Raw genomic sequence first — 17,780 nt, 5'->3', positions numbered from 1 at the left:
CTGCAATCCACTCGCCAGTCTGCCTGCAAGCAACGACGGGTGCCGACATGGGGCGGTAACGATTCTACTCACTTTGAGCCAAGTGTAGGCATGTGTAGACTTGGACATGGGATCCCTGGTGCTGCATTGCATCCACGAGGGAAAACAAAACGCTTCAGTAGTGGAATGAATTTGATCACAACAGCAATCAGTGTGGGCTCAAAGAAAGCAACGCGTTTCAAGCCCTGGCACAAGCAAAGTAGACTAGACGGCCAATATGTAAGCAAGCAAGTATGTGTGGCATCATGTATCCACCACATCTCGCGTATCGCACAGGTGAGGAAGCCACGATCCAAGTGCATGTGTCCGTAGCGCCTGCACGTTGAACAACAAGCCCAAGTCGGCCCAAAATGGAAGCCACGACCCCCTCCCCCCCCCCTATTCCTTCAATGGCAAATCCATGTCTAACATTCTTAGCACTCTAGCCCCCCTTGGTGGCGATGTTGAAACAACCTCAAAATGATGCACAGCAATATGCATCCAGAAGCCACCAGATACAGCATCTACCCCGTCTCCCTAAAGTCTTTCCCAGGAACACCCTGTGCAGCAGCAACTACTCGTTCTCAGCTTCGACAACCCTGGGGAGCAGGCCTGTGGAAGAAGGCCATCGGTTTCCCTCATTGAATCTTTGGCGACGTGGTGGCTTCAAAAAGCTGATTTGCGTCGCCGGCGCAGACAAGGGGACACGAGCAATAGTACTAGTAGTATGCTTGCTCTGCCCGAATTCCCCAAGCTTGCTTTCAAGATACTGAATGCGATCCTCTTTCTCTTGCATGTTGCGCATCTGCTCTTGATACTTTGTCGATATTTGCTCATACTCGCTGTAAATCCGATCGAACCGTGCGTTTGCATCGTTGATCTCATTCAGCAGCCGCACATGTGCGCCGTAATGCTCGCTCTTCAGTCCGACCGTGTGGCGGCCATGGGCTTCTGTCAGGTCCTCGAGCTGCTTGTTGTGAATGCTGCTAATGTCCTTGGACAGAAAGCCAGCCAGCGCTTTGCTGGTGGAAAACTGCGTGAACAACATTGCCACGACCGCCACAAACACCGCCATGACAAGCGTCATCTCGCGCTCATTGATGAGCTCAGACTGAGAGTGTCAGTATGCAAACACAAAAGTTAATGTGTTGTGGGTGACATGCCTTGGCCCATACGGACACGAGCAAGCCGAAAATGCTTGAGCAAAGAAACAAGGCAAACAGGTCAAATCCAGTGAGCTCCATGGGTGCAGTCTACTTGCTTACGGACTTGGTGAGTGAGGGGCCGATCAACACATTATTATTCTGCCTCGAGCACCAAACGACCCCTTGGCTTGGCAACCGAACTTGGTCGACGACTGGAGTAGGGCCAAACGATGCGCCAAAAAGCACACATGATGCCCAGAACTCGGTTGATGGGTGCTAGAGCTGATCTTCTTGCTTAGTACACCTGCAGCTTCTTGACTAGATCTACCCTCTGCCGTGGTTCGCAACATGGACACGACAATCACAATTAGACCATCACTCTGCCATGCACTTAAAACGAGGCCAAGCTGTTTTAATAGATTTACATTATATAGCCATTAAAGGCGCAAATTTGGCTATTGTACATCAAAGTGGCTCGAAGTCAGACGGGAGCTCGCATAATGCCATCGCCATGAATGCCCAACCTCCCTTCAACCACCAAACGCCATTTGAATATCCCTTTTGAAGAAGCTACAAACTACCAGGAAGACGCCATATCGATGCAGTAAGACAGTCCAAGGAGAGAAGGTGGCGCCTCTATGCAATAGCTGCTGATGCATCTAAGAAAGATCCATGGGCTCTACATTACTGCCACCAGGCGATGCGAAAGGTTGCTGCATCTTCGCCGTGTTGGGTGCTGGTTGCGAGAATCCATTGTAAGGTGGCGGGGCAGGAATATTGATGCCGGCGTTTGCGTGGTGCTGATGGCCGTGAGGAGTTGCCATGTAGCCGACTGGACTGTGGAGGTAGATGGGAGTGGCTGTAGGAGTGGAAGAAGTGCGCGCTGGCTTCCGGCCGCCAATGCGCTGAGCTCGGGGAGCTGGGAAGCAGGCATTCTTGACGCGTGTCTGGAACTCCTGAGCAAAATTGTCGTAGGGCTTCTTGTCCTCGCTTGTCCTCCATCCCATCTTGTTCTTCATACACTCGGCCTTGCGATGACTGATGGTCGAGCCCTCAATGCGGATGCCGTTGGCTTCAAAGCGGCGACAGCAATCGGACCGCGAAAGAATGAGGAGCACTACCAGCAGACTGACGTTATCGTTATCAAGGAGATGGGGGCAAAAGTCGCAAACGTTGCAAGCAAATCGCCGCATTTCCTCAAGATCCCTGGTATCAGTGCAGTTGACAAAGCGCTCAGCCATCGAGTAGGGCCGCACCATGTCCCGACAGATATGATTCTGGAGAACATTGGCGACTGAGGACACTGAGACGGGGTAGATGCTATTGCGATCAATCTTGCTTGTCGCTGATGATGAGACTGTGCCGGCAATATACACAATCTCAATGTCGTCAAACGGGCCACGGTCGAGCTTGAGATCTTTGAGCGTCTTTCCTTCTTTCTGTGCCTCCTTGATGATATCGGCATTCTTGACGCTGGCTTCGCGTGCAGCCTTGACAGCCTCGCGTGGAGTAGTGAAGCCGTATTTCTTTGCAAGTGCAACCGAGTCCTCGTGCATCTCAAACTTGGAAAGCTTGCGCTCAACATCCGGAGCGCGTATCCAGTCTTCGGACCAGGGCTCTTCGGCTAATACCTTGTAAAAGACTTTGGTAAGAGCGCGAAGCTTAATGTCATTGTCAGACATTACGCGTTGGCCAAAGTAGAGCTCGTCAGTTTCAGAAAACGCAGTCTCGATGAAAGTCTTGCGATCCTTTTGGGTAAGTTGGCCACGAGAGGGGTCATTCTTCCATTCCTGAATAATGTTCATGAATTTGGCGTGGAATATATCATCAAAGTGTTTGGAAGCAGGTATAGGTGTCGCTGTACATGGCGTTAGGTCTTAACCGGACATATCTCGAATGGACATTGACTCACAGTTGGGGGTGGGGTGCTGCTGTGGTGGCGACGAGGGTAAGGTATTAACAGTCTGGGCGATTGGAGCAGGTGACATGTTGATCCAAGCGCGACAGATGACCTGATATACCGAATGGGGTAACTTGAACACTTGCAAGTCAGTATGTAATTACAGAGAAGAAAGGTCCAGAAACGGGCCGGCCACGGTTGAGATAGACGTTTGCGGTTGAGGCCGAGTGCTGCGGGGTGGTTGGGGTTGTCAGAACAAGAGTGTAGGTGAAAACATTCACGCTCGCGTAGCTAGCGCTGCTAGGGGTCTGCTTGGCAGAGCATTGGAGCTGCACGTGACGTGCCGTCACCCCAGCCAAATTGTGGTCCAAACGACATGGTTGTAAACGGCCTAGGATAAAGTTTTGTCGCGTGCACGACGACACGCGAGAAGAGAGATTTCTCTCTTTACTATCTTATGAAACTATGTATCACGGATAACTTCATCGTATGTTTTGGTGTGTCCTTGCTGCTGTCATTCCACTTCACCGATTACCAAAATATATTGCCACACAGAAAGTACTTGAATGCATAGGTCCGTGAGCAGTATCTTGGCCAGGTTCAGCTCCATTTGATGTGCTTACCATACACGACGATCGATATTTCATCCATTTCATCAACTGTTCATGCTGCTACAATCACAAAGGCAAGATCACGAGATTGGTTGGGATTCAAACACAGAATGACAGAAGAGGCAACCTTGGGTATTGAAAACGCCCCGCATGCTGTAGCCCGGATGTACCCTTTCCAGACGACTTGTTTAATAGGTGACTCACAAGATCCATTTGTGAGCATGATATGATTGAAGTGTCTGATTCTCAAGATTCGAATATACTCTACAGAAATCAAGGTGTTAACGATCTGGTGCATTTTCAGTGCATCTGTTACGCTCCCTTGCCGTGAATGCAAGAACGCGACACAAAGCGCCGTTCAAAGTAAGGATATCCGAGGAAACACGGATGTAGCAGGTATTCGGCTGACTAAACAACTAGGTGGGCAGCATTGTTCATACAAGTCAGCTCCATGGCACTACTCATCAAGTGCATTCAATCAATCCTATATGTATACAACATGCCAGCTCGCTTCTAATATTTGGCAATGATTTCATCAAATCATAGCTATTTTGACCAAATTCATCACATCTACCGTTTACATATAAATTCCATTTCACGTCTATTTGCAAAATTCAATGAAAACGTCCATGAGCGGTAACCTTGTGAATTGGGACAGAGTTGGTGAGGAACAGGGCTTCATTTACCGTAGGGATGGGTAATAAAAAGATTATACCGTATTGACTCTTGAAGATTGATTTGTATGCATTGATTGTCGAGGGAAGTAATGAAAAAGATATTGCCTCAATCTTCGAACCTAACTTACCCTACAGTCAAATGATATGTTTTGGAGGTGCCGCTTACAAACTTGTGATGTTTCTTAGATGGGCCATTGGTCATGAGTTCTACATCCTCTTTCGCAATTGTCACATGAATTGAATGTCGGCGCCATATGCTGCCTCCCGTCGGCTACAATGTCACACAGGGCTTTATCCTTCTTATCAGAGCCACATTGCGCAAGTGACTTATCCTGAAAACTCTCATACTGAATCCGTGATATAGCTTGTTGGTCTGTAGAGTCAAAAGCTGCTTATGCTCAAGTTTGCAACGATTTTGTTTCACCCTCACCTTCTCTCGGCAAACCGCCCTTGATAGATTGAACCGGTCCTTTTGTCACGATATGATTCACTCAGCAGCTATTATAGCAGGAATACTGACCGCTGTTTTCACTGTTCTGACTTCCGGTTTCGGGACTATTGTATATATCAATCGTCGACGACATCAGATTCGCAACAAAAGCAACTTCTGTGCAAAGACTAATGCTCCTTCTTCACCCAAATCTTCACGCTCTCAGATGTTCAGTTCATCGGCATGCACTACTGACTTTACGAAGCGTACGCAAGACTACCATAGCCGATGTTCGAGCCTGGAAAACGGTCCTGGGCCAACTTTTGTCAAGAAGGGTTGGACTTCTATGCAGAGCAACTTCCACAGCATCATGGATACTAGTAATCTGCCCTCTGTGCATGGGCCTATTATCGCTCCATCTGATACTTGTAATAATCTCACTGTGCCTTCTGCCAGGGCTACTGTGGGTGCTGATGAAGGAACACCTGTGCCAAACATGATAATTGAACCAATGGCTACAGGTGCAATCACTTTGACGGCCGCAAGGGCCATGAAGATCAAGCGAGGACAGGAAGATGCGTCGATAAGCAGGCTGAGTAGCTTTCATCTAGCCGTGCTGGATATTGGCTGGGGAGACATTCAAATTGGAGGTAACGAGGAAGCAACTAAGTCAAACAAACCGAGTGTTTCGACTGTGTTAGATGTGAGCAAACGACCAGGCAGCTATACTGGTGTGTGGCCTTGATATGCGTGGGGCACTTGCCGCCGGTATACAAATCGTGTTGAGAGCTGAGAAGGACTGGTTAGGGAGGTCTTCAAGGAGTTTGTTTTTGAGAGTTGTCTCATCGAGAGATCAGAATAGAAAGATGACTGCCATTGGAAAGGAAAAACGTTCAAGAAGGAGAGAAAATCAATGACAGCCAACGATGGATAGAACATAAGCCAAATATGTCTTCATGTTGACAGCACCGGATTCGCACTCAGGAATGACACTTCCAGTCAGGAAGCTACACACCTTGTCACATCATCACACTAGTGTCACGTCAAGTATAAGGGCAAGGGGAAGGGAAATGGCAATCAAGCGTCGTCCTCGTGCCCAAGAACACGAGAACTCAGCGACACCTAGTGGGGGGAGAACCTTTTTGTTTCATTGACTCCTGATCATCATGCCGCCGTATATAGCCGTAAAACCTTGCCATAATCGTGGCAGAAGAAACCCTTTCCCAGACACCATGTTTTCAGAAAATCGAGAAGGGAGGAAGAAGGGAGACCGTCGGATCGTGGATTTGCATTCGCATCTACGAGCGGCCTGGGCGGTCGTTGAAGCGACGGGGGCGCTCGACGACTTGTTGCTGAGAGACAGCGACGACGTTGGTGGGGATGCTGTCGAACTGTTGCTCAAGTTAGTGGACTGCATCGAATCTCGATTGGCACAAAGTGAATGCTTACACCCATGCTCTTGAGCAGGTCCTTGGTCTCCTGGTCGACGTCGAGCGAACCAGACTCGCTGTTCTGAGTGAAGTCGAGAGCGGAGATTTCGGGGACGTATTGATCCTTTCGCTCACGCTCCTCTTCTTGGAGCTTGAATGAGATACCACGGACGGGACCACGCTGGATACGCTTCATCCTGCGACTTGTTAGCCACCGTGATTGAACAGATAAAGTTGATAATCGTGCTGCAGCTGGAGTTATGGTGAGAGCGATAGGTTTTCGCGAGTCCTGGAAGGCTGCCATTCAGCCGTCCAGCACCTCAATCGCCAATTGCTCCCAGCAAACCCTCAGCAGCGCACTTGCACATACAAATGAGTGGTGTATCCGGCAATCTTGTTCCTGAGCCTCTTGGACGCGATAATGGCAATCTCATCGCAAATCCTCTTGTTGGTCTCGAAGTCCAGAGACAGCTTGGGGTAGTAACGCTCAATGATGACCTTGGCGGACTTCTTGACGGTCTTGGTTCGGACGCGACCCATTTTGGCGACTTTTTGTGTGAGCTGGGAAAAGAAGTTGTCGTGGGAAGGGGCGGTGGCTGTCTGGTTAGTGGGATTGTCGCTGAAGAAAGAGTTGGGAGAATGGGGTCGATATTTCGGCAAGTGTGTGCGTGGTGGTCCGTGCGTGGTGGTCTAGTGCGGATATGGCATGGCGACTGCGCTATCTTCCCCCACAGCGACAGGGCTGTATTGCACTACATCCTACAGCATAGTACATAGGCATGGGTTTTGGTTCGCCATTGAAATTCTGTGCATATGTATATTGGTAAAAACAATGGCGTTGCCAGTTTTGTGTGCAGAAAGGAAGAATTGATATGATTCGCTTGCTAAGTACGCTATATGAAAGAACAAAGCAGACTGTACAAATGGAATGGGAAGCTTGTTGCAAAGAGAAAAGAATCGAAGATGCTCGCTTTAAGAATCTAAGCAACGTAGGCCCGGACCTTCTGAATTCAACCCCGCAGCCCTATGGCTATGTAATCCTCAAATCGAAGCAAATGTTGCGGCGGCCTATATTCCCCAAACCACTCGACAATGAAGGCCTAATGCCCGCCTTCAGCACCGCCTTCAGCACCGCCACTTTCTGCCGAAGCACCGTGACCAGCTGGATTTGGGAAGTAAAAAGCGCAAACAGCGATGATGATGTAGGTCATGACGCAAAGTACACCTTCGAGGTAGTTGGACTTGCCGTCACGAAGGAACGAACCGACAGTGAGTACTGCGAGCACTAGTGCAACGGCATCGAAGATGGAAAAGTTGTAGTCCATGCCAACGCCAAGACCCCAGCCAACCAGGACAACTAGAGGAGCGTTGAGCAAGGCCGTCTGGATCGAGGCGCCGAGAACGTGAGCAAGGGCCATGTTGATCTGGTTGTCGTAGGCTTCGTCAATGGCAAGGAGATGCTCGGCAATCTTCTCAACAAGTGGAATCAAGATCAGACCGACAAAAGCGTCGCTGATTCCGCGCTCCACGATGTGGGGGATTTGCTGAACCAGGGCGATGGCGACGAGTGACACGCATGCCAAGGAGATGGCGAGGGCTACCAAGACTTCAATCATAGTGAGCTTGGGCTTCTTGAGCTCCTTGTGACGGTCCTTGTCCTTTGCGTCGTCCTCTTCGTAGATCTCGTGGAGCAGACCATCGTGGGAAACCGTCTGGAATACAATGTAGATGAGATAGCCGACAATGGAGATGATGGCTACGCCACGGGAGATGAGGCGGGTATTGTATGCAATGTCGACATTGCTTTCGTAGTCGGGGTTTTGATTGAGGTAAGAGTAGAAGACAGCAGGGAGGACAAGAGCCACTATGGGGCATTAGCACAGCCGAGTATGTGGGAGGGTGGGGGTATGGGCTTACTGGCAGCAACGAGCATGAAGCCAGAACCGTTTTCAGAAATGGCCTCGTGGAACTCCTGCTGGTTGTGTTTGAGTCCACCTGCAATGAAGCTAGATTTTGACGTTAGATGACAGCGGGAACAAGGGCAGGGGCACCGGAGGCGTACCATGAACCCAAGCAGAGCAAGAGATTGGCGAGAATGGAGCCCAGGATGGCAGCCTTGATGACCTGAACATTGGAGTCGCCCTTTGAGGTTCGGAGCAAAACCATGAAGAGGATGATTTCAACAATGGAGCCAAAGGTTGTCTCGAGCACAACGGCAAACGATTTGTTTGGCATCTTGCGGGAGAACTCCTGGCCGGCGAAGCCCAGCATGTTGGCAGCAGGCAGCATGGCGATGTAGTTTGTGATGAAGATGGCAAGGTGCCATTCCGGCTTTACAAAGTGCTGCGAGAGGGGTCAGCATGGTGGGCGGGTTGGGTGGAATAGTTTGCATGTGCAGCAAGGCTCACTGACCAGGGCGATGGCGACGGGGACAATGGGCCAGAGCAAGTTGACGAGCATAGACGGGGTGCTGCTACTCTTGCCGCTGATGACGAGGAACTTGATGGGGTGGAAGCCGCTCCTGCCACTCTCGCCCTCGGGGTGGATGCCTTTTGTGACCTTGTGGCCATTGTGGTTGTACTGCGGCAGTGACTCGCGCCGCCGGCCACGATGGTCTTCTGAGGGCCGTCGACTACGAGGCTTGTCGGAGCTGTATGCCCGGTCGCGCGAGGAGCGGTGGCCGTGGGTGTGGGCGTGGGGGTAGTCGTGCGAGGGACGCGAGCTGTGGGCCATGGCTGGGACAATGGCAAATTGGCAGGGGTGGATTGTGTAGTTGATTGCGGCGCTCGGGGCCACTACTGACGCCGTCAGGTTCAGGATGAGCGGGCGTGCGAGGTGTTTGACATGAGAGGGGGGAGGGAGGGGGGCAGGTCAGGGCAGAAGGGAGCAGGAGCAGAGGAAATAAAGGATATAAAAAGGAACGAAACACCAAGCACACGATGGACAGCTGGAGCATGTAAAGGGCGCCGGCGTCATCTCGGGCGGCCGTCGCTGTGGTGTGTTTCCCTGTTTGCCCGTCGCGGGCCGTCGTAACAATGGCTCGCAGCTCGCAGCTGGCAGCCCCATGGGCTGGGGCACACAGCCTCGATGCTCGTGCTTGGTCCGCCAGCCAGACTTTGCTGCACCACATATACACCGAAACTCTGCAACCTGCAACGTCGCGCCCGCATCCGCGCCCGGCCATTGGCTCTGGCCTGCCCATTCTCACTGTCCGTCTGGCCTTGATTGCTGCAGACACGTCACCAAGCATCGTCCGCTGTGTCCTGGCGATGCTTGACACGCCTTGGCCTACCAGCCACCGTCGCAAGGGGCGCCAGCCTTGTCCCTGTTTCTCGCCGTCTCATGGAACATGCACACAGTGACAGCATGTCCTACCGCTACTCTGCAGGAACGACTAAATCCCGCACCCTTTCCATTCATACTTACCCTGTACTTACTTTACATGGGGCTAACGCCGAAACGACGCCCCCTCGAAACGTTTGCATGGGCACCCTCACAGCCGCCATGCTATGCTATGCTATGCTTTGCAGCGGGCTACGGGCTATGGGCTGCGGGCTGCGGGCTGCGGGCAGCGGCGGTTGGTCTCCATAGCCGCCACCATGTCGTCGCTTGCACCTCAATCTGCATTCCCCCTCCCCGCAAAGACGATCATCCCCCACCGTAACTAAATACAGAGAACGCTTTGCCTCTAGCTCCGATGCGCCAGTAAATGTGGTCATGAACAGCCATCATCATCATCATCATCATAAGTAGCTATCTCGTTTGCAACCCATCATGTCAGCGCATGCGCAGCTCAGCGACATGCAATTACATACTTCCTTCAATAAGTACATACCCTAGGGACTTACCTGCTTACATTATCGACATGCCCTGGACCTCGGGGGCTAGCGCTCACTACGTGCATGGCAAACAAACTATATCCTCAAACACGCGTCTGGAATCAGAGTGATAGCGTGTATTTAAATACTCTCTCTACATCCAGCTCAGCCTCCTCCGAGACGACATCCTCAATGCGCTGGAAAAAGGAATCCTACCTGTGCGACGTGACCTGGCCTGGTGCACGGGGACAGGCGTCATGGGCAGGCGCGTGTGCGTGTTAGCGTCACGGCAACAAGACGACCCGCCCGTCAAACAAACACCGGCACTGACTGTCATCCCTCGTCCTGCCACATACATCGCGCTGCCCCTTTCCATTTGCCCATCATGGTCTTCCTGTCCGGCTTTGCGCTGTGCGCAGCCGTAACCAGCGCCACTGCGCTTCAGATCCCACTGCTGTCGTCGAGCAACCAGGCGCTGCTCGGCCATCCCCAGGGGACTAAGCCGCTGGTCAACTCGACGGAGCTTCAGGACCTCATCAGTGGCGATAGATTGATGACGCGCGCAAAGAAGCTGTATGAAATTGCCAAACTTGGTGAAGCCGAGTACAACCATCCGACCAGAGTCATTGGTAGCGCTGGTACGCCTTCTTCACGTCGTGTGTGTGTGTCCATGTCAAGACGATGAGACTGACCCCCCACTGTAGGCCATCTCGGCACCCTATCATACATCTACGAGACTCTGCTCGAGCTTGGAGACTACTACACCATCTCCAACCAGTCCTTCCCTGCCGTGTCTGGCAACGTCTTCGAGTCACGCTTGGTCATTGGCGATGGCGTGCCCAAATCAGCAGCTCCCATGGGTCTGACCCCAGCAACCAAGGACAAAGAGCCCGTACACGGCGATCTCGTCCTCGTTGACAACCAAGGCTGCGAGGCATCCGATTTCCCCGACTCCGTGGCGGGTAACATTGCCTTTATCAAGCGTGGAGTATGCCCATTTGGCACAAAGTCCGAGCACGCGGGTCGCAAAGGCGCTGTGGCGGCTGTCGTATACAACTACGAAAAGGACCCTGTTTCGGGCACTTTGGGAACACCATCGCCCAATCACATTGCGACCTTTGGTCTCTCTGGAGAGGAAGCAGAGCCAATCTTGAAGGAGCTTAAACAGGGAAACCACGTTGATGGCATCGCTTATATTGATGCCGAGGTCAATGAAATCCAAACCGTCAATATTGTCGCTCAGACGACTGAAGGCGATTCCGACAATTGCGTCATGCTCGGCGCCCACAGCGACAGTGTGACTGAGGGCCCTGGTATCAACGACGATGGCTCGGGTACAATATCTCTGCTCGAGGTAGCTTCCCAGCTCACCAAGTTCAATGTCTCCAACTGTGTCCGATTTGCGTGGTGGGCCGGCGAAGAAGAAGGTTTGCTCGGGTCTGATTACTATGTTGCCTCGCTCTCCGACCAGGAGAATCAAAAGATCCGTCTGTTCATGGATTACGATATGATGGCCAGTCCTAACTTTGCCTACCAAATCTACAATGCCACCAATGCCGTGAACCCGATAGGATCCGAGGAACTTCGCGATTTGTACATCAGCTGGTACAAGGATCAGGGCCTAAACTATACGTTTATTCCGTTTGATGGTCGCAGTGACTATGATGGATTTATCCGCAACGGCATTCCAGGCGGTGGTATTGCGACTGGCGCTGAAGGTATCAAGACAGAGGAGGAGGCTGGCATGTTTGGCGGCAAGGCAGGGGACTGGTATGACCCATGTTACCACCAACTTTGTGACGATGTCGGCAATGTCAACATCACAGCCTGGGTCGTCAACACAAAAGTAAGTTTTTTTTTCCCCATCTCCCACGGTGTCCACGTACAAGCAATTTACTTACACGCCATAGCTCATTGCTCATTCGGTTGCGACCTATGCCCAGTCTTTCAAGGGATTTCCTAAGCGCGAGCTTGAGGTTGCTGCCAAGTCAACGGTGTATGGAGATAACGTCAAGTATCACGGGGACCATATGTACATCTAGCTATTTAATGTTTTCAATACTGGCTTTATCGAATGAAGAACACTTTTCCAGCAGTTTGCAGGCAAGCCCAACCCCTCATTACTTGTGTATGCATACAGCATTCCAATAGTTTCCTATTGCCCCTTTACAGCCCAATATCACGACACATCTCGTACTGTGGCCTGGCGCAAACGGCCTTGTTGACAAAGTTCACCACAACATCTCTCTGCGCGACAGGTGTAATGAGCTTGGTACACCCATGTCGCACAGAACCGATAAACACTTGTAAAAAAAAGCGTCTTTCGTACACCCTGCCACATCTATCTTGGAGGATTGCCGAGACGATAGATGATTATATTCACCGATGGTACATGTGTAACTCGATCATCAGGCAAACTCAGGCGCAGAGGCGTCGGCCAGATTTCGCCAGCACCCCAGTGGCTCCCCCCACTGGTGTGCTCCAATTCGGCAACAACCGTGCTCGGTGCCTGTCCATGTCCCGACACTCCGATGCTGGGCTACGGACTTCCGCAACAGACATCCCAACGGCACTGTAACAAGCGCGATGCTGCTTAGCAACCAAGCAAAACTACTTAGATTGTCCATCCAACCCTGCTCCCAATCCTTTGTGCCCACTAAATGCTGCGTACGATATCCTTCGCTGACGTCATTCAAACGCAGTAGATTAGCTTCCGGCCATTGATCTGGTTGAAAATGATTCACGACATCCGTACTAGGAAATACCTGATCTGTGCCCCTAGAACCAGTTGGGGTTGTCTCATGCGGAGAAAGAGCAGTTCAGGTCCCGAGAAGGATCTAGGGGATAGCGTGTGCAACCATTTGCCCGTGTCCAAGGGCTTCAATAGCCTTAAATTGCTCAGCTGAATCCTCTCTGCCTTCGTTGTCCACACTTTCTATCTCCACTCAACCATTCAACCATTCAGTCCCTCTTAAAACCACTTCTTCCTCCGCAGAAATGTCCACATCATCCACTGCCCGTCTCAATGTTCTGATATCTGGCTCTGGTATTGCAGGACCATGTTTTGCTTACTGGCTAAATCGCCTCCTTCCATCCTCACAAATCACCATCATTGAACGTAGCCCCGAACCACGCTTAGGTGGCCAGGCAGTAGATCTTCGTTCATCGTGTCTGCCTATTGTAAAGAAAATGGGCCTGTTGGGCAAGGTAAAAGAATACAATACAACTGAGGTCGGAATGCAATTTGTATACCGGGATGGCAAAACAAGAGCGACTTTTGAGGCAACAGGAGAAGAGGAACGTCAGAGTGGTATGTCCTGGGTCAAACTTTCCTGGAATATCTTTTCATGTTGCCATATGAGAGGGATCGCTGAGACGGGAAACTGGTAAAAAAAAAGCTAACTAATAGCAGCAACGAGCGAGTACGAGATCCTCCGTGGGGACATGGCGCGCATCGTTTACGACGCTGTGAAAGACAACCCTAAGATAACCTTCATTTTTGATGAAATGATCACAGCCATCGACGAGAAAGAAGACGGAAAAGTAGAAGTCACTTTCAAAAACAAGACTGCAACTACAAAATATGATTTGGTTGTAGGTGCGGATGGTCAGATGTCACGTACCCGACGCCTCGTCTTCGGCCACGGTCCCAAAAACGACGATTACTTGTACCGCCTAGGACAATACTCCGCCTTGTTCACTATGCCGCGCGATCCAACTGATACCCAATATGCACAATGGTACAACGCATCACGCGGCCGCCTATTTCTCTTACGACCAGACCAGTACGGTACAACGAGAGCATACCTTGCAGTCACCGATGCAAATCTTTCCCGTTTTGACGAGATTGATCGCCTCCTGAAGAAGGGATCAAGAGAAGAACAGCAAGCATGGTTTGAAAAAGAGTTTTCAGACGCTGGATTCCAGGCAGAACGCTGTATCCGAGAGATGAAGAAGGCAGATGATTTCTACATGCAGCAGATTGCACAGGTTAAGATGGACACATGGGTGAAGGGACACGTGACTTTGGTAGGAGATGCAGCGTATTGTCCGAGTCCAATCTCTGGTGTGGTATGTGGATTGTTTTCTTTTCCCGCTCATAGGTTCGATTGCCACCATTTTGGAGCCAAGCATGCTGACGGGTCCGCAGGGTACAGGTGCGGGGATAGTGGGGGCCTATGTCCTTGCAGGTGAATTATCAAAGATGCCCAATGATATTCCCTCTGCTCTGGCCAATTACGAACGTATCACGAGGCAGTATGTTGACAAGGCCCAAAGACTTATACTGGGTGCTCCTCAGATCGCCAATCCTCAAACTGAATGGGGTATCAAGATCTTCAACAATGTCACAGGCGTACTTTCACATCCTTTTATACAAGGATTCAGCGGTGTGCTGGGCCGCGTGATACCCGCGTTTGGAGGCACGAAGACCTGGACTCCGCCCGAATATGAGGCATAGAGCCTTTGGGCTATAAAGTAAGGCTTGGACAGAAATAGGTTTCAAAATACTTCTCGGCCCAAGTCAACCCACTATCCAAGTGTTGCTTTCGTGTATAGGCATAAGAAATATCACATTGTGCTTACCTATTGGATGATCAAAATTGACCGGTAGACAATGAAGGATATCACGCTGTAACTGAACCGGATCATGTTTCACTCTCTGGAAGAGTTAGGCATGGACACGTGAGTGGGAATTGCTAAGAAGAAGACCGACAGTTAGGGTGGATACGATAATTTTTCGGTACTAGCGACGCTCCATGTCCATAGCTAATTGATCCCCCGAAAGCTAGGCATCGTTGCTGAGAAGGTCGACATTGACACCTCTCAAGGCGTCAACAGCCCATCGAGGGTAGTTGTCCTTCTGCCCATTATATAGCTTGTTGAAAAAGTCTTTCAGAAACTGCGGATATCGATCTTCAATGATAGCTTCTCTAACGAGTTTCATCAGGTTCAGCTGATAGTAAACGTTGTGCATGGTAAGAAGATGAGCACCCGCTGTCTCCTTTGCGGTTACGTGGTAGATGTAGGCTCGCGTGATACCGAGGCCACCGGCTGATGCTGGTCGACAGCAGGTACAGTTGCAGCCTTCTTCAATAGGGCTGAAGTCTTCTGAATAGATCGCATTACGGAGGTTCAATGAACCGCGGGATGTGATGGCGTTACCAAAACGCTAATTGTTTTCAGTGATATAACTTGAGTGAAGGGGAACGAGAAATAACATACAGCGGTTCGTGTTGGCCACACACAGTCAAACATATCTGCACCGAGAGCCACGGACACTACAAGGTCTTCTGGGTAGCCCTGTTACTGGTGAGCAGGCGCTTCGCTTAAGCGGGACAATACGACATACTACGCCCATGACATAACGAGGTTTCTTTTGGGGAAGCAGCTCTGTGCATGTCTTGACAACTTTGCAGTAGGACTCTTTTTCCTCGCCACCAGACAGGCCACCAATGGCAATTCCAGGAGTATCTCGTGCTACCATCTTGACAGTACACTCCTTGCGCATTTCCAAATCCAATCCACCTTGTATGATGCAAAACAGATTCTGCTTCTCTGGATACTTGTGGGCCTGAATGCAGCGGTCGAGCCAACGCACCGAGCGTTCCATGGCCTCCCTCATGCGCGCATGGTCGGGAGATGTGGTGACAATAACGTCATCGAGTTGCATGATAATATCGCTACCGATGGAGTTTTGAAGGGATATCGAGTGTTCAGGCGTAAGCAACATGGGCGAACCATCGTGGGGACTCAGGAACCGGACGCCTTCCTCTGTGACTTTGGCAAGCTTGAGTAGTGAAACCATCTGGAAGCTGGTTACTGCGTCAGCCTGGCGTTCTCTTCTCGATCAAGGTGGCATATCCACCTACCCACCACTATCTGCAGCCGTTAGCACTTTCGACCCTTCATTTTCCGGCCGAAATGTGGGCAATACCTGTAAGAATGTTATGGGGCCATGACTGCAGTTTATGCGCGCCACCTATTGAGTCGAGTGTCGCCTGTCCTGGCTTGAGACCTCTCCCACCCGTCAGTCACCGGAACAGTCGACGAGACGAATTTGCTTTACAGATGATATGTATTGTTCAAGCAAAGACGGCATCCTTGATCCTCTAATTGGTCGGGAGTAAGACCCTTGAGCGAGGCCTGCGTCGCAACTGGCATGAAGATGGGGAGGGGCACCGGCCCATGAGGTAAATGGAGCGTCGCAGCGCGCGCCCGGGTTACCTAGGACTATGAGTATCTGGTCTACGACTCTATGTCCTCTCTAGAGTACTTACAGAGCAAGTTGCTAGCAGCTCGAACGCCAGCGCTGAATGCATGGATGCGTGCGTCATAATGAACCTTTAACCGCCTCGAGGTGCACAAAAGCAAACGGGTAAAGAACGGGCTGCCTTATCGATAACACCACAAAAACTACCTAAGCCTAGCGTGCTAAATAGCGGGTAGAGGGTGGGTGGCTAAGTAACTTAGCGAGTACTTATCTAAATTAGGTAAATAGTAGCTTATTTTAAAGCTTACTTATAGCTCTATAACTTCTCTATAGATTACTTTAAGCTAGCTTTAATAGTACTAATATAAAGATAAAAAGAAAGATAATTTTATTTAAGAACTTAACTTACTACCTTACTAAGTAGTTCTATAGGTAGCTAGCTAAATAACTTTCTATATATTATAGATATAGCTTAGTGATTTAATATATTATAAAGTACGCTTAGTTAGTAATTTAAAATAGACTACTTTTTACCTATTAAGAATTAGCTAGAATTTATTATAAATTTTTAAAGAAAAGTAGAACGCTATCTATCTAATAGTCTACCTAAGGATAAAAAGCTATATTATTCTTATTTCTTTAATACTTAACTATCAGAAGATAGTGTTATTATAGACTATTTTTATATATTTACTTAAAGAAATAAATATATAAGATTTAATTATCTTACTATTTTATTTCTAATTTATAAAAAATAATATATAAAAGAAGCTTTAAGTTATTAAAAGATATAGAAATAATAAATCTATAATCTAAATGATATATTAAATTACTATATAAAGACTATATACTTTCTCTTTAGATCTACTTTCTATAATATTAAAATCTATTTCTTATCTAAATTACAGTTTCTACTATATTTCTTAAGAATAATATAGTTTCTTTAATAATAACTAATAGATTTATATAGCTAAGAATTTATGATTAAATCTTAAAAAAATTTTTATATAAGAAGAATAATAACTTTATTATTAATAGATACAACTATATTTAAAATCTAACTTAAGTCTATTATACTAATAAAATTAGTTTCTGAGTACTTATTATAGTAAAAATACTATTTAATCTTCTTTCTACTATTCTTAAAATTGTATTATTATAGATCTTAAAATAAAAAATAGTTAGTTAAAGTTAGGATATAGTAGATATATATATTATATAGAGTAAGGTGCTGATATTTCTCTAAGCTTAATCTAGATTAGAGTAAGTAAGTAAGTATAAAGAGCGCTATAAGATAGTTATCTAGTGATATAGTAGAGTTAGCCTACTTATAAGATAGATAAGAATAGATTTATTAATTATTAATATATATTAAATAAACTAATATAGAGTGTTACAAGTAACAAGAAGGATTCTCTCCTTGACAAATGACGAGATGGCTGAAGGCCTATGGACGTCCACGTCAGAAGGTAATGATCATCGCGGGGCGAAGATCACGTGATTTGGCATCTCGCCAAGAGGTGACATCTCGCCAAGAGGG

The 17,780-nt window shown here is 48.9% G+C and overlaps 9 protein-coding genes across 9 annotated transcripts; 4 read left to right on the top strand and 5 right to left on the bottom strand.

The window, feature by feature from the left end:
* Positions 1 to 592: 592 nt before the first annotated feature.
* Positions 593 to 1,262, bottom strand: COCMIDRAFT_107409 (uncharacterized protein; the record flags this gene model as incomplete). Its single annotated transcript, XM_007694328.1, has 2 exons — positions 593 to 1,129; positions 1,194 to 1,262. 2 exons carry the CDS (start codon positions 1,260 to 1,262, stop codon positions 593 to 595), a joined length of 606 nt encoding a protein of 201 aa, XP_007692518.1.
* Positions 1,263 to 1,822: 560 nt separating this feature from the next.
* Positions 1,823 to 3,151, bottom strand: COCMIDRAFT_9252 (uncharacterized protein; the record flags this gene model as incomplete). The annotated part of the gene is made up of 2 exons (XM_007694319.1): positions 1,823 to 3,021; positions 3,076 to 3,151. The coding sequence occupies 2 exons, from the start codon at positions 3,149 to 3,151 to the stop codon at positions 1,823 to 1,825; spliced, it is 1,275 nt and encodes a 424-aa protein (XP_007692509.1).
* Positions 3,152 to 4,731: 1,580 nt separating this feature from the next.
* Positions 4,732 to 5,526, top strand: COCMIDRAFT_107457 (uncharacterized protein; the record flags this gene model as incomplete). The annotated part of the gene is made up of 1 exon (XM_007694327.1): positions 4,732 to 5,526. A coding segment is annotated over one exon (795 nt), but the record flags the coding sequence as incomplete, so codon positions are not given.
* A 553-nt stretch (positions 5,527 to 6,079) lies between these two features.
* On the bottom strand, positions 6,080 to 6,751 carry COCMIDRAFT_107456 (uncharacterized protein; the record flags this gene model as incomplete). The annotated part of the gene is made up of 3 exons (XM_007694326.1): positions 6,080 to 6,172; positions 6,231 to 6,408; positions 6,582 to 6,751. 3 exons carry the CDS (start codon positions 6,749 to 6,751, stop codon positions 6,080 to 6,082), a joined length of 441 nt encoding a protein of 146 aa, XP_007692516.1.
* A 560-nt stretch (positions 6,752 to 7,311) lies between these two features.
* On the bottom strand, positions 7,312 to 8,944 carry COCMIDRAFT_107429 (uncharacterized protein; the record flags this gene model as incomplete). Its single annotated transcript, XM_007694325.1, has 4 exons — positions 7,312 to 8,075; positions 8,129 to 8,217; positions 8,274 to 8,554; positions 8,624 to 8,944. The coding sequence occupies 4 exons, from the start codon at positions 8,942 to 8,944 to the stop codon at positions 7,312 to 7,314; spliced, it is 1,455 nt and encodes a 484-aa protein (XP_007692515.1).
* A 302-nt stretch (positions 8,945 to 9,246) lies between these two features.
* On the top strand, positions 9,247 to 9,879 carry COCMIDRAFT_30184 (uncharacterized protein; the record flags this gene model as incomplete). The annotated part of the gene is made up of 2 exons (XM_007694321.1): positions 9,247 to 9,420; positions 9,742 to 9,879. The coding sequence occupies 2 exons, from the start codon at positions 9,247 to 9,249 to the stop codon at positions 9,877 to 9,879; spliced, it is 312 nt and encodes a 103-aa protein (XP_007692511.1).
* A 535-nt stretch (positions 9,880 to 10,414) lies between these two features.
* Positions 10,415 to 12,071, top strand: COCMIDRAFT_107450 (uncharacterized protein; the record flags this gene model as incomplete). Its single annotated transcript, XM_007694324.1, has 3 exons — positions 10,415 to 10,667; positions 10,734 to 11,875; positions 11,940 to 12,071. 3 exons carry the CDS (start codon positions 10,415 to 10,417, stop codon positions 12,069 to 12,071), a joined length of 1,527 nt encoding a protein of 508 aa, XP_007692514.1.
* Positions 12,072 to 13,026: 955 nt separating this feature from the next.
* Positions 13,027 to 14,488, top strand: COCMIDRAFT_30182 (uncharacterized protein; the record flags this gene model as incomplete). The annotated part of the gene is made up of 3 exons (XM_007694320.1): positions 13,027 to 13,339; positions 13,442 to 14,100; positions 14,180 to 14,488. The coding sequence occupies 3 exons, from the start codon at positions 13,027 to 13,029 to the stop codon at positions 14,486 to 14,488; spliced, it is 1,281 nt and encodes a 426-aa protein (XP_007692510.1).
* Positions 14,489 to 14,815: 327 nt separating this feature from the next.
* COCMIDRAFT_9247 (uncharacterized protein) lies at positions 14,816 to 16,364 on the bottom strand (the record flags this gene model as incomplete). The annotated part of the gene is made up of 7 exons (XM_007694318.1): positions 14,816 to 15,199; positions 15,253 to 15,330; positions 15,380 to 15,842; positions 15,900 to 15,909; positions 15,965 to 16,047; positions 16,097 to 16,254; positions 16,308 to 16,364. 7 exons carry the CDS (start codon positions 16,362 to 16,364, stop codon positions 14,816 to 14,818), a joined length of 1,233 nt encoding a protein of 410 aa, XP_007692508.1.
* Positions 16,365 to 17,780: the final 1,416 nt, after the last annotated feature.

The sequence above is a fragment of the Bipolaris oryzae genome (genome assembly GCF_000523455.1).
Source record: "Bipolaris oryzae ATCC 44560 unplaced genomic scaffold scaffold_210, whole genome shotgun sequence".
Lineage (NCBI taxonomy): Eukaryota > Fungi > Ascomycota > Dothideomycetes > Pleosporales > Pleosporaceae > Bipolaris > Bipolaris oryzae.
The sequence above is the reverse complement of the archived record's forward strand: the minus strand, read 5'-3'. Positions and strand labels throughout refer to the sequence as shown.